A 14,079-nucleotide genomic window follows, 5' to 3' on the forward strand; every position below is an offset into this window, starting at 1 on the left:
CAACCTCAACCCCATCAAGGACTCAGGAGGAGCATTAGGACCTACTTGGGACGACCCTTTCAGCCAAAGAATGAATATGGTCCCCTCCCACAGCTCGAGGGCCAGAGCTACATAGACAGAGGTTCAGACAGGCTTTCTGTTTTTAAAAGTGAGTGAAGACATTATAAGCCCCCATGTCACACATTTGGTAAAATGGCTCAGATTGTTTTATATTATTTAATACCTAATCATAGCTCAGTGTCTGTCACATCATCAATCACATAACTTGATCTTTTACTTCTGATATTTTCTCTGATCTAGATAGAAATGGACATGATAACAAATTCCATCTTTACAATGTGCAAAAAAAGAAAAGATGAAGAGGTATAGGAAAATATCACTGATCCAGTCGCACAGGGCATTTGAGCCCAAATTACAGACTTTAGACTTACTATACCTCTGATGTTTCTTATAGAAATGTTTAGAGATTCCTGCCCCCTCTCTATCCCATCATTTATCACTTTTTATTTCATTTGCCTTTAAATGACCACATTAAACCTATTAACACAAACGTTGATATTATACAATAACTCATCGACTACTTCCAGAACACAATATTTAAAACATTGAGTTAAATAACCAAATTGAATTAAAAACACAGTGATCTTTGTATGTGATTAAATACATTTTTATATGTAAGATTCTCTGATTGCTGCATTTTACTTTATAGGATTCTATGAGAATAGATTATAAATTTCCAATCGTTCTTATTCCTCATGAGTTAATTTTGTAAAAAGTACTTAAATGGTTTATTAAATACATCTAGAGGCTAGACACTTAACACAGACATGGCACTCCCAGAAGACCATTTGTAACCAGGAACTCTGCATAATTTAAAGACAAGCAAAACAGCTACTTTCTCATAATTCTTTCAAGAGATCATTTATTTTACTGATGCTGTTTAAAAGCAAGTTGCAACCCTTTGTGGGGAAGCAGCATTTACTGTAATTAACTATCAGATGAGCAGACAAAGGTTCTGGGTTCCCCAGCTGTTAGTGATGCCTCCCTGATTTAGTGCTGTCATTCGGAAGCTTCTAGGGTGCACCCAATAAAATCTGCAGCCCAGACACTCTTTCCAACTGCTTGCTTTACTACAGGAGAAAAGTTGGAGAAGCAAACGCTAAAATAGTTTGGGAAGGACTAAGCATGATCAGGAATCTTGCTATCATTAATGGTTGCCCAGAGAGGGAGAATCAGGGTTGAGCCCCTTGATCGGTTATGTAATCCCAAGTGTTCAGCATTAAATAAACACTTGTATATACAAGCAATACTAAATGACTCGGCAGGTTATGTACACACACACACACACACACACACACACACACACATACGTACATGTATGCATGTAAAAATAATAAAGAAGAGGTCATGGATTTGATAGGAAAGGGGAAAAGAGTAAGAATTTCTTACTGTAACAAAATCAGATTTGCTTGAACCAAGATAGGCAACTATAGAAGTATTATGGCCACTGTGTTCAGTTAGGAGCAGAATGTCACATCAAAACATATGGAAACCCGATGTCTGTGGACATGTTTTGTCAGAGACCATGCTATTTTTTCTGTCAAGACCCAAATGGACAAGCATGTCATATGTGTATAAACACATTGGCGTGCGTGTGTGTGTGTGTGTGTGTGTGTGTGTGTGTGTGTGTGTGTGTAATGTATATTTGGGGGGGGGCAGTCAGTTAGCCGTGCATAAGTTAAGTTGGGTTTATGATGAGTTTTGGATGTGATATTGTTACATAGATAAAAACACAATTGATGTGGAGAGAGATTAATGTTTTATATTGATAGATATTTTAGAGTTTAAGCTATTTTAAAGATACAATTTTATATGTATGTTTTCTATAGACAGATTCTTTAAGACATATTTATCATGTTTCTAATATGAAATCACTAAACTGTAGTATATTATGACAGGTGCTTTGGAATCTGAATGGAGTAGGGTTCGGGACCTTGGGATGTTCTTGTTTATTTGTCTCTGTAGCACTATTTCTAACATACCTGTCCCTGTGTGTGCCTGCCAGCCAGCGCCAGTACCACTAGATCTTTGCCAACCTCTGTCCTCTGGAACTTTGAGTTCATAACACCTTGAAAAAACGTCCTATTTTGTTTTGTAGGAACACCAAAATATTTTATACAAATTTGACTAGTGAGCAAATGATCCAGAATATCAAATGTGGACACCTTTTATTTATCATGGCAAGCATAAGTAGTTTGTAGTGCTTTATTTTTTCTTTAAGAACTGTGTTGTTGCTATTTTCAGTGAGATTGTCTCATCACAGCACCTTAACTTCATACTCTTAACAAAGAAGAATGATCTGGGAATTAACATAACATAAAGATCACACCAACCACATATTTAAAAGGGTGGTTATGAAAGCTCAAGTTAAAAACTCCTGAGAAAAACTTATCTAGAAACTTTGAGACATACTAAAACATCTTAATCTCTTTTCCTTGACAACAAGAATGACAAGAAAACTAAGCAAAATATTATCTATACATTAATATGTAATGTCAACATTGAGACTACTGTGTGTTAACTTTAGTATTTAGTAGTACTAACAGTAACTGATTCAAAAAGACCAGCTTCTGAATTGTCTTCCTAAAGAATAAAAGATAAGATAATTTTATTTTTATGAAGTTTTTATTTTTGCCAATTTTTTCCAAGCCCTGAAAGTTTGCAGGTAATTACTTAAAATATTTTCTAGTAAAACACTGTGCTTCAGAATTGTTACTGAATACTTTTCTAAGTTTGTCTGAACATTTAGTACAGGTGAAAGGTGAAGGAAAATAATTGCCCTACAGGGCTAAGGATTCAGAAGGAATTGCACCTTATCTTCTCCCTTCATATATATCAGGAGTGGTGTGTGTGTGGGGGGGTGTGTGCGCGCACGTGCGCACATGCACGGGCACGTGCATGCGCTCGTGTGGTGGCTGTGTAAAATAAAAAATTGGAGTGTATCCCAAATTTGCCACCCAGATGAGGAAGTTGCACTAAAATCCCAGCTCTTGCTTCTTTGTAACACAGCTAGGGATTTCTCCAGGTACATTTCAAGTAATAATCCCCAAACTACAATTTCAACAGCACTTTAAAAGATTGGGTTTAGAGTGTTATTCATGGATGATTCACATGTATAGGGGTTGATGACATGAGTGACAATAACTGTTCTTTTTGCTAGTGCCAAAAAAGTAAGTGCCTTCTCTGTACATTTTCTATTTTTATATGTCAAGGAAAAATACTGAAATTTATGTAGTAAATAATGCCAGCAAAGGTCATCTTAGCTCTAGATGTGAAGACAAGATTTCTAGACCTATTGCTTAGCTGAAGTTTTTTTTTTTTCCTCATATACTTACATTTAAAGAATTTAAAATAGCTTTCTGCATTTTGAGAGGTCGAAACTACTGTTGTATTGTTGATCTAGGCGTTAGCTTCTGTAGTATTCATGACTGTTTGTATTTACACAGTTTTGGTCTTATCGGTTTCAAATGTATTCTGTTACGGCATAACTTGATTTTAACATTACTTGGCCAGGAGTTCTGTACTTGCCTGTTCTTACCCACAGTCGAAGCCACTGCTGCAATCTCTGGACTCTAAGCAGCCTTTCTGACCATGGAAAGCCCTAGAGATTCCAGCTAGGACCCTAGTGTGATGCCACATCTGGGCACCCTGCTGTATGTGGTGTCTGTTCTTACTCTCTGGCACTGTTTAGTACAGTGAAGTATAGTGAGAACGTCTAATGAATAGAAGCTCATCTGGAACCTTTAACTTCAGTTCCAAATAGCTCATCAGTATGTTAAGGTGAATAAGGACCAAGGAATACCTGTGACTGCTGGAGGGGCTGGCTGTGTGTTGGAACATGTCTTGGAACTGGCATGGTAAAGCCTGACCCTACTGTATTTCCTGCAGGTACACATCCTCAAGATGAGAAATAGCATGGCCCAGACCCTGTTGGTAAAAAGTCTTGTACTGCCAGCAGGGTGGCCTTCTGTACCCAGACCTCATTGATGAGACCCTCATTTTTCATGTCCACTAGCAATGCCAAATTGTTTATTGCTTTATTCTGTAATCATATTTAATAGCAGTTGTGCATGGAGGCTTAAATAACAATCCAGAACTTCTATGTCTATAAAACCGGACAAGTACCCTGTTGTAAGTACTTGTGTAAATGTAAAGACATTTTGTTCAGTAGATAATTTTGATGTTTTTAATGATAATGGGTGTTCCTTTTTACATATAAAGTTGGACTCTTTTTTTTTAGACTTTGTAATAAAAACTACTGCTGCTTTGACTGTTATGTTATGCTTTATAATGTAACCATGTGTTTTTAAATAAACCTTAATATGACATATAATAATTTCGTATGTATGTGTATCACACACAAAAAAAAACAGCACACATTTCAGACTCACTTAAATTTTGGAAGCTTATGTCGGTCTTTGTTTTCTGAACTTAAGGGCCTTTAAAGCTCAGAAACACAATACAATACAATACTATCTACTTGATTGTTATTTTACTATACTCAGACAGCCATCACTGTGATTACCAGGTCTTAGGAGACAAAAGAGAAACATCCACAGAACTTTGGTCTTCATGATACACAATGAAAATAACCAGTTGTTTTTGAAGCATGCCACCCCAAGATCCCATGTCTGAGATTACCATTTCAACTGCTATTCCATGGACCTGTCATTTTGACACTGATCTTCAGAAAGCTCTTCAGAGTCCACCCCATCACTAGCAAAATGCTTAATAAGAGGATGTAGAGATAGCTGGGGGCAGGGGTGGGTATGAATAGTTCTGTGAAAGCAAAAGGGCTCTCTTGGGTCTCCCCCTGGGAAGAGTATACCAACTGGTTATCAAATTTCCCTGGAAATATACAAGTGATATTATACAGACTTGGCACACTTGTATATAACAGCAATTATTGGATAGGCATGAAGTCTTTCCAAAGTGAGGCTTTGTTTTGTTTGTAATGGAGGTCTCACTATGTTGCCCAAGGTTGCCTTGAACTTGGGCTCATAAGACCCTATTATTTCATGCCTCCTAAGTAGTTGGGTCTGCATGTGTGTGCCACAATGCCAGCTCCTCAGAGTGATCTAGTGTCTCTGTGTCTAAGGCCTGCAAGTCTGCATTGCCAAGGGATCTTGCTGCATTTCCATTTGAGTGGATGCATTTCAAAGATTTTTCAAAAACACTTAAAAATTGTCCCCACCTGCACATCACCCCAATTTGTCTTTTAATGTAGGTCAAAGAGAAGTATTCAGAAGCACGGGCTTGCTGTGTGAAGGTTTCTAGTAATACATTTCAGACACCATGTTGATACTTTTAAATACCTACAATTTTTGCTGTATTAAATACAGAAGCAGTTAGCTGGAAGACAAAGACAAGATGGGCCACCATCCAGGCATACCCAGGGATACCTCATGGTCCAAACTGAGAAGAAATTAGCATGGTTCAGTGTACCAGGCTTTTTCTTTTAAGCCACCAGCCAGCTCCCAAATCACGGCATGGAGACTTACTAGTTTTGAATGCTCAGCCTTAGCTTAGGCTATTTCTAACTAGCTCTTTTAACTTAAATACCTGTTCTCTATCTACCTTTTGCCTTAGAGCTGTTTACCTCTCTCTCTCCCCTTCCTCCTTCCCTCCCTCCTTCCCTTCATCCTTCCCTTTCTTTCTTTCTTTCTTTCTTTCTTTCTTTCTTCCTATCTTACTTGCCACCTGGCTTCTGGCCCTGGGCATCCCTCTTGTCTCCTCTTTTCTCTCCTTCCTCTCTTGAGCCTTGATTTTTCCTCCTGTTTATTCTCTCTGCCTGCCAGCCCCACCTATCCTTTCTCTGCCTAGCCAGTCAGTGACAGTCTAAGCCAGGACAAGTAAGGTGAAACAAATGCAACCCATCTTTACATAATTAAACACACATACTTACATCATTAAACAAATGCAACAAAACAAAAATTACACACCTTTACCCAGTTAGAATAATATTCTGCAGCATAAACAAAAGTAACACAGCTTTGCCTAGTTAAAATAATATTCCACAACAGTTCAGGATTCTATAATTCCCTAATTGTTGATTCTCCAAGATGCCGGAATTGTCTCTGACCTCCTCACACATAAGGACCAAGGGTTTCACTGCCCAAGAAATCAGGCTTGAACCAGAAATGTTTCTGAAGCAAAACTATTGGCTTAAATTGACACCAGGATATAAATGATTGGTAAGAGGAGCTCTTCTAATAAGCAGGAGAAAGTAAATCAATGATATTGCCAGTAAAGGTAGGTGGGGCAGGCAATCCTAGATCGGAAGTTCCTGCTCTCCATTTTTGCTTCCCCTTGCCTTGTAAGGCTGCAAGTGGACAGGCAGTGATTCATCTTTATTTGTTTTACAGTTAGAAAATAACTTTTTTTTCTTATTTTACATATAGATCCCAGTTCTGTCTCCCTCCCTCCCTGCCCCCCTCCCATCCCATCCCCACTCCACAGGGAGGGTGATGCCTTCCAGGAGGGATCAACAAAGTCTGTAGTCATTTGGAGTAGGCCCTCCCTCCTGCCCCTAGAATAATGCATCTATCCTGGTGTTTAGTTTTTTGTTGTTTTACCTCACGATGACAATGATGGCCGTTTAGGACAGTCTCGGTTACACACCTACACAATAGTCTTGTGCACAGCAACAAGGCTTCTGCTTAGAAGGTAAGCAAGCACACAGGGACCAGAGCTGGTCTTCTGTGAGCCCTTTTGATGGCAGACAGACAGCTCTTCCCTTCGACCATTTTGCTGGTTCCCCTGCAGCGAGATGGGCAGGTTCATCAGGTCCAGGCCTAGCTGCTTATCTCATCTCTGACCAGACCTAAAGAATCAACCACAATGACTCATGTTTTGAAGTGCAACAATGGTTTTTTTGTTTTGTTTTTTTCCTTTAAGTGCAGGTGAGAGAACCCCTAGGGACCAAGAGAAACTTACAGCACTCTCTTTGTTGAGAGGAGTATGTGTGTTCTATAAGCCGGTTATGCTTAGGCCTTCCTGAACAGGGTTAACAGAGTCAAAACACCGAAACTGGAGAAAATCAAGGCAAGAATTCCATTTAGTGTTCCTGGTGGTTGGAAAAGTCTATCCTTCACTACTCCGCCAGGGGGCAGAAGAGATCATATTACACGGAACTTTTATTTTTTTCCTTTTTATTTTTATTTTTTTTAAATCTCCTACTTTTCTCCCAAACTGTGTGTTCCTCCTGATGAAACCGAATCCTCCAGCTGTGGTGTCCCAGGCACCGCCTCTCTCGACTCTCCTGACCTGCCTTGCCCTGCCCTGAGCAGCCGGCCACGCTGCGCACAGTTCCCAACTATTCTGCAGGTCACCAGCCCTGAAGATGAAGGTTTGGCTGCTCCTGGGACTTCTGTTGGTACACGAAGCGCTGGAAGATGGTGAGTGACTGGGCCGGGGGATATCTGGCCTCTGCCCGCCTTCGCCCAGGACCCATAGTCCCCAAAATTCCCCTAGCAAATCCTCTAACTTTGGCCTGAGGGATGGGCTCTGGCGTAGTCACTATCCGGTGCACCTGGTCCCTCCTGGTCCCCCTGGTCCATTTCCTTCCAACTCCCAGCTCCCTGGAGAGCCCTCTGGGAAGGTAGTGGTTACTTTGACCCATAGGAGTTCATCGGGACCATAGATCAAACCCACCATTCCCCAGCCAGCGGCTGGTCCATCCCCCTGTGTCAACGTGTCAGTCTGATGGCGATGGATCCTTCATTCCGCGCTGCGAGTCACCGCCCCGACTTCTGCTACTGAGAGCCCTTGCCACCTAAGCAAAGCGATTCCGTGTACTCCTTCCCCTTTGCAGTCCTGTTTTGTTTGTTTTTGTTTTTGTACACCAACCTGAGCGAAAGTCCTGCAAGGTCTTTAAACAACAAAATTCTGCACTAAACAGCAACACACACACACACACACACACACACACACACACACACACACACACAAAGCTACACCGCAATTGTATTTCCCGTATAAGTAGGAGGATGGGATGGGTGGGGGGAAAAAAAAAAGACTACATTTTTGTACCACATAAGAGGGCCTTGCATCACTTAATTCTTTAAATCGCATTGTGTGTGTGTGTGTGTGTGTGTGTGTGTGTGTGTGTGTGTGTTTGCGTATCCGTATCCGCATGCTACAGCCGATGTGTGGTAACCTATACACAGCCTTCAGGAGTGGGTTCCCTCTTTGCACGGCATGAATTGCAGGGATTGAACTTGAGTTGTCAGACTTAGATGCATGTAATTTTACTCCATCAGCTGTCTCACCAACCATCGCATCACATTTTAAAACGTTTTTGAGTAGGTACCTGCCCTGGGTTCCTCCCCGTTGTGTGATGTCTGACCACAGGGTCAGGCTTTGTTACATATATGTGCATATGTATCTGTGAATTGTTTTTATATAAAGATGACACCTAGGCATGTAAGTGCTAATTATTTTATTTGCTCAGGTGTTTACTTAATTGTTGCTCTTTGCACAGTACACCTTTTATCAGGTGACATCTTGCTAACCCAGTGGTTTTCAACCTTCCTGATGCTACCTTCCTTTAATACAGTTCCTCACATTGTGGTGACTCCAACCATAAAATTTTCGTTTCTACTTCATAACTGTAATTGTGCCACTGCTATGAATCGTAATGCAAATGCCTGCTATTTCTGACAGTTGTTAGGTGACTTGTGAAAGGGTTGAGGACCAATGTGCTAACCTCAACACTTTCTTGAAACTCTTCAGCTACTGCCACGAATTTGTTTATAATTGGTTGAAAAGCAGCCTTTGCTGTTATGCAATCTCACGCTGGAGCAAGTTCAACCTGGCTTGCATCTACTCTTCAATCCTGACCCATCCCTTTCCATCCTCTGAGACTTCAGTCACCTTCCAAAAAATACCAGAATCAAGTTTGCAGAAGTTCAAGGTGATAGTAGCCCATGACGCTGTGCCTGAGGCTCGATAAGGGCAAAGCCTTACTTAGTAAAGCATGGGGGGGGGGGAGAAGAGGATTGGCAGCAGTCTCTCTTTGCCCACAGACAGGCTGGCATGAGCCCAGTTTGCACAATGCAGCATTAAAACGTTCCTGGCAGATCCTTGTGTCTGACTGCTGAAATGGTGGAAACACAGTATTTGGTGTGATTTTTGAATACGGCAGAGGAAGGCCAGACAAAATAACTTCAAATAGACCATTCACTTTGTGAGTCCCATGGAGGCAGTTGGAGACGCTCAAAAGATGACAGGGATCAGAGTATTCGAAGGACAACAAACATCTGTCTAAATGAATTAGATAGCATCCGTTTAAGTAAACTACAATTCATACGAACAATAAACATTTATGAGACAGCCAGAGAAAGGGGAATACAGGTCAAGTACTCAGTATTTAAGAATGAGTGAACTGTGAGTTTTGCCTCTAAACTTAGATACAAATGCATGATAGATACATTTATAATATATATGACACATGTATACATATGTAGATTATATGATGTATATAAGTCATATACAAAATTGAACTCACCTATTGAAAACTGAATTTAAAAGTTATTTAACTGTTTTCCTGACCCTATCAAGAATTTTTGTTTATTTTGAATCCCAGGGTGGTGACAGGGGAAGGAGCAGAAACAACCTATGACAATGACTATACATAAGTTTTTCCAGTGTTTTTTCTCTGATTGACAGGGCAGGATATGTTACCCCTGTACCATCCCCCAGCACCAACTACAGGCACAGGGGATGACTCTGATTGTCCCTGAGTCTGTCAGTTTGTGATCACATTTGAGAGAGAGCCTCAGAAAAGGTGGACATCTGTCCTAACTAGTGACATTCACCTTGCCCAATTCTAAAGTGATCACATTGTGAGAAATAATGTTATTTCTCTTCCCGAGGAGTCAGAAAACTACATAGTCTACCCATTTCATAAAATGAAGGCTTAAAAACAGTGAATAAAGAGACCGAAGGCTCCAGTCAGTGACCCACTATTCATAGTAACTGCTCTCCAGCATTTCTGTTTAACATTGCACTGCAATGTCCGCACTTCAAATTTATATATATATATATATATATATATATATATATATATATATATATTTGCAGTCATCTGCTGACCCCTTACCATCTACAAATGTATATTTAATATCTGGAGCTAGTGTTGAGGTATGCATATTGATTCTTTGCTGCGGTTTTATTTACCTACACAAGCCCCTTTATCCAATACAGTCTTCAGTTCAACACATGTTTATTCTTCATCTTATAAAAAGAATTTTCTGAGAACACTAAAAAGATTCATCAAGCTATGAGAGGGAAAAGCAAGGTCTCCAAGAAGATAAGGAGAATTATACAGTGACCATGGCCCTCCAGCAAGGACCATGTATCACTTTCTGTGTCAGTTTTCTCCTTGGAAAAAGACAGGTATGTCAGAAACCTGCATAGAAAGAAGGAATCATAAAACACACTGTTGATTACAAATGCAATTAACAGATGTTTCAGATATTTAGGATCTTCATCTATGTGTTGGATAGGTAAAAGTGTCTTCCGAATTTAAGAGTGTGAGAGGTGGGGGGGGGGGGCTGGCTATCAGAGGAGTGAGCAAAGTCCAGAAGGACTTCATGATCAAAGGGAGTAAACAGGCAACAAATGACAGGTGAAGGCATAATTTTGGGAACTGATAAACGTCACGGATTTTATTAACTAAAACATGTTGGCTTCCTAGAGCTGCTATGACAAAGGACAAGCTAACAGTCTCAAAAATTCTTGGAAACAGAAGTATGTCAGGCCAGGATTTCTTTTTATTCAGATTCTTGGACTGTGCATAAGCATAATCAAATTTCTTGGATGTGGGTCTGGGGTCCAAGAATGAAGCTCAATTATGTTTTGTGTATCTCCTATATATAGATAATCTGAAGGTGATTTTTAGACAGTGTTTTTGTTCATCCACATTCTGACTGAAAAATGTCACATGAGTCCAGGTGTGGCATTTCCCACTTGTGGGTTTGAAACTTTTTTTTTTTTTTTTTTTTTTTTTTTTTTCCAGATTAGGGATACTCGACCTACACTAGGAATAAAATGGCTTAAAGCAATGGATATCTAGTCTCTTACAGTTCTAGAGGTCACAAATCTAAAATCAAGATGTTATTAGGGTCTTCCTGCCTCTGAGACTCTGGGAAGAACCCAACAGCCACTTGCTAGCTTTTGGAAGTGTCCCACAATCCTTGGCATTCCTTGCTGTCCTGTCTAGTTTTTTATGTCAACTTGACACAAGCTAGAGTCATCTAAGAGGAGGGAAACTCAATTAAGAAAATGCCTCTATAAGATCCAGTTGAGGGTATTTTCTGAATTACTGATTGATGTGGGAGGGCTTAGCTCATTGTGGGTGTGGCCACTCCTGGCCCTATTGGTCCTGGATTCTGTAAGTCGAACAAGCCATTAGGCAGCACTCCTCCATAACCTTTCCATCAGCTTTTGTCTACGGGTTCCTGCCATGCTTGAGTCCTGCCCTGCCCTGCCCTCCCTCAGTGATGGACTGTTACTTGAAAGTGTAAGTGAAGTAAACCCTTCCTCCCCAAAGTGCTTTTGGTCATGGTGTTTCATCGCAGCAATAAAAACACTAACCAAGACTGAAATTGGTGTCAAGATTTTAGGGCGTTGCTGAGACAGAAATGGCCATGCTGTGTTTGGGTTTGGGGTAGGGAGTGGAAGAACTTTGGAGTTGGGCTAGAGAAGCCATTCAAAGAGCTCAGTGGGCTGTTCCATTAGATCTTGGATGATAACGCTGGGAGCAGTGCAGATGACCAGTGGCCTAGCTTACAAAGTTCAAAGGGAAGTTTAAAGACAGGAGCCTGTGGTTCTGGTCAGCTGGGGCTGAAGAATCAGCTGTGCTTTATAAAAGACCAGCATCTCTGAAGTAAAACCAATACTTTAGTTGCACAATGGATGCTGGTCAGCTGGAACTGAGAAATTAGTGATGATTAAAAAGATACCGACATCATTGGTATCCATCACTGTGTTCCAGGTGCTGCCAAGGTTGTACGTCACACTGGTTGCTGAACTTGTTAGTGTAGGAGTCACATGTTCACTACAGGTACACTACAGGTGGTACCAATTTTGATGGCACAAAGGAGTCATGGAAAGCAGCTGAGGCTTGGCACTGTGGGGCAGAGCCAGAGTCCATGAAAGAGCACTCAGGAGAGGATACTGGTCAAAGGGCAACCCAGATGCAGCAGGAGACCCCAAGATTTTGGAGACACCAGTATCATGGGAGGACCACCATAGAATGTGGGCCTGAGCCCATCAGTCTGTGTGCCATGGAAAGCCCTTTGAAGGAGCTTAGGAGGTAGGGAGTGAGTCCCAGACATCTAATACTGATTTATTTATACTGTTAGGGTTTCGTTTGGCTTTGTTCAGATTGTTACTCTGCCCTGGCTGTTCCCTCTTGAAGCAAGAAATCATTTATCATTGATTTTATAGGAACCTTCCGTTGAGAGACTTGGAACTTTTAAAGATATTTTGGAGTTTTAGAGAGATTTGTATTTAAATAGGGAGAGGTAGCAAGAGACAGAGACTGAATTTTTTTTTTAGTATTTTTTAAATTTATTTTATATAACAAAGTCCATTTAAATGAAAACAAACATTTATAGACAATATTTGGGAATTTGGGCCTTGTTCTTTCCAAACTACTTCCTGCTGGTAAGGGGCACTGTCATGGGGGATTCAAAGAAGATTCAGAAATCCTGGCTGTAGGACAGAGACTGAATTTTAAAGTGTTTGAATTTGTAAAGGCTGTGGGACCTTTAAATGTATACTATATTTTATATCATGATATTTGTTAATTAATATGAGATCTTGAGGATGAACAAAAGTGGAATGGTCATTTATTGTTAAATAGTGTTGCATTGGTTTGTCAACTTGACAAGGGGGTCAATTGTCCTGGCTAGTTTTTATGTCAACTTGACACAAGTTAGTGTCATCTAAGAGGAGAAAATCTCAATTGAGAAAATGCTTCTAAAAGACCCTTCCTCCCCAAGTTGCTCTGAATCATGGTGTTTCATCGTAGCAATAAAAACCCTAAGGAAGACCCTTGGGTTAAAGTGGCATGACTCCAATCTCTGCTTTTGCTGTCACATGCCTGCCTTCTGTGTGTCTCTCCACATGTGGCATTTTCCTCTCTCCATGGGGCTCTTCTGAAGACATCTGTCCTAATCTCAACAGGTTTGTATCTGTAAAGACAGTTATTCACAGGTACCTAGGCTAGGACTTCAATGTATCTCCTTGAGGGACACAATTCTACAAGTATCCAGGGTGGAACATGAGAGGGGATTGAAGGTGTGTGTTGGATAAAGAGCTAAAAGCCTGCCTGAAATAAAGCGGCAAGACCTACAGGTGTCACAAACAAGAGCTAAGGCCACCCAAGATCTTTTTCTAGTACTTAGGGTGGCTGAAGCACCCTAAAATGTGATACAGGTGAAGGCTGCCCCTTGTAGAGCGTGGGAGGACAATGCTTGCTTTCAAATTAGAGTGGTTCTGAGTAGAGAAGTTAAAGAGACCAGAGTGGAAGCCAAGCACCAGGGAGACATGGATAGGAGAAAGCAGTTTGGTCAGGAGTGGTGGCAGTAGATGGAGGGAAAGACGGGGTCTTCAGTGTCTAATGGGAAAATAAAACTAAAAGGATTTGCTGGACTAAATGTGACCTCGGTGAAGATAAGAGGGATGAAGTGAGATTGAGTTATTTGCCTTGAGCAACCAAGAGGAGGAAGTCCCCGCCTGTGGATAAAGGGGACCCTGGAGAAGAAACAGATCTGAGTGGCATCCAGAGTTCAGTTTGGAATGATTAAATTTGAGATGCCTGCTAGTCTTCAAGTGATGGGGATGAGCAGTAAACAGAATATTCAGAGAAGGAATTGTAAGGCAAGGGCAGGCCTGCTCTTTTCTGAAGGGAAATGGAGGAGGAGTTGATCTGGGAGAGAAAGGAGGTTGAGGGGTGAGACTGGGAGCAGTGGAGAGAAGGGAAACTGCAGTAGGGATGTATTGCATGAC

General features: G+C 40.9%; 1 protein-coding gene across 1 annotated transcript in view; it reads left to right on the forward strand.

Annotated features, from left to right (window-relative positions):
- The first annotated feature begins 7,313 nt into the window (after positions 1-7,313).
- Pdgfrl (platelet derived growth factor receptor like) overlaps positions 7,314-14,079 on the forward strand; it is a 45,414-nt gene continuing 38,648 nt past the window's right edge. Inside the window, exon 1 of the mRNA XM_051182312.1 lies at positions 7,314-7,457. Within this exon, the coding sequence (XP_051038269.1) occupies positions 7,403-7,457 (55 nt within the window). The 5' untranslated portion in view covers positions 7,314-7,402. The remainder of the gene's footprint in view (positions 7,458-14,079) is intronic.

Source organism: Phodopus roborovskii, unplaced genomic scaffold (assembly GCF_943737965.1).
Source record: "Phodopus roborovskii unplaced genomic scaffold, PHOROB, whole genome shotgun sequence".
Lineage (NCBI taxonomy): Eukaryota > Metazoa > Chordata > Mammalia > Rodentia > Cricetidae > Phodopus > Phodopus roborovskii.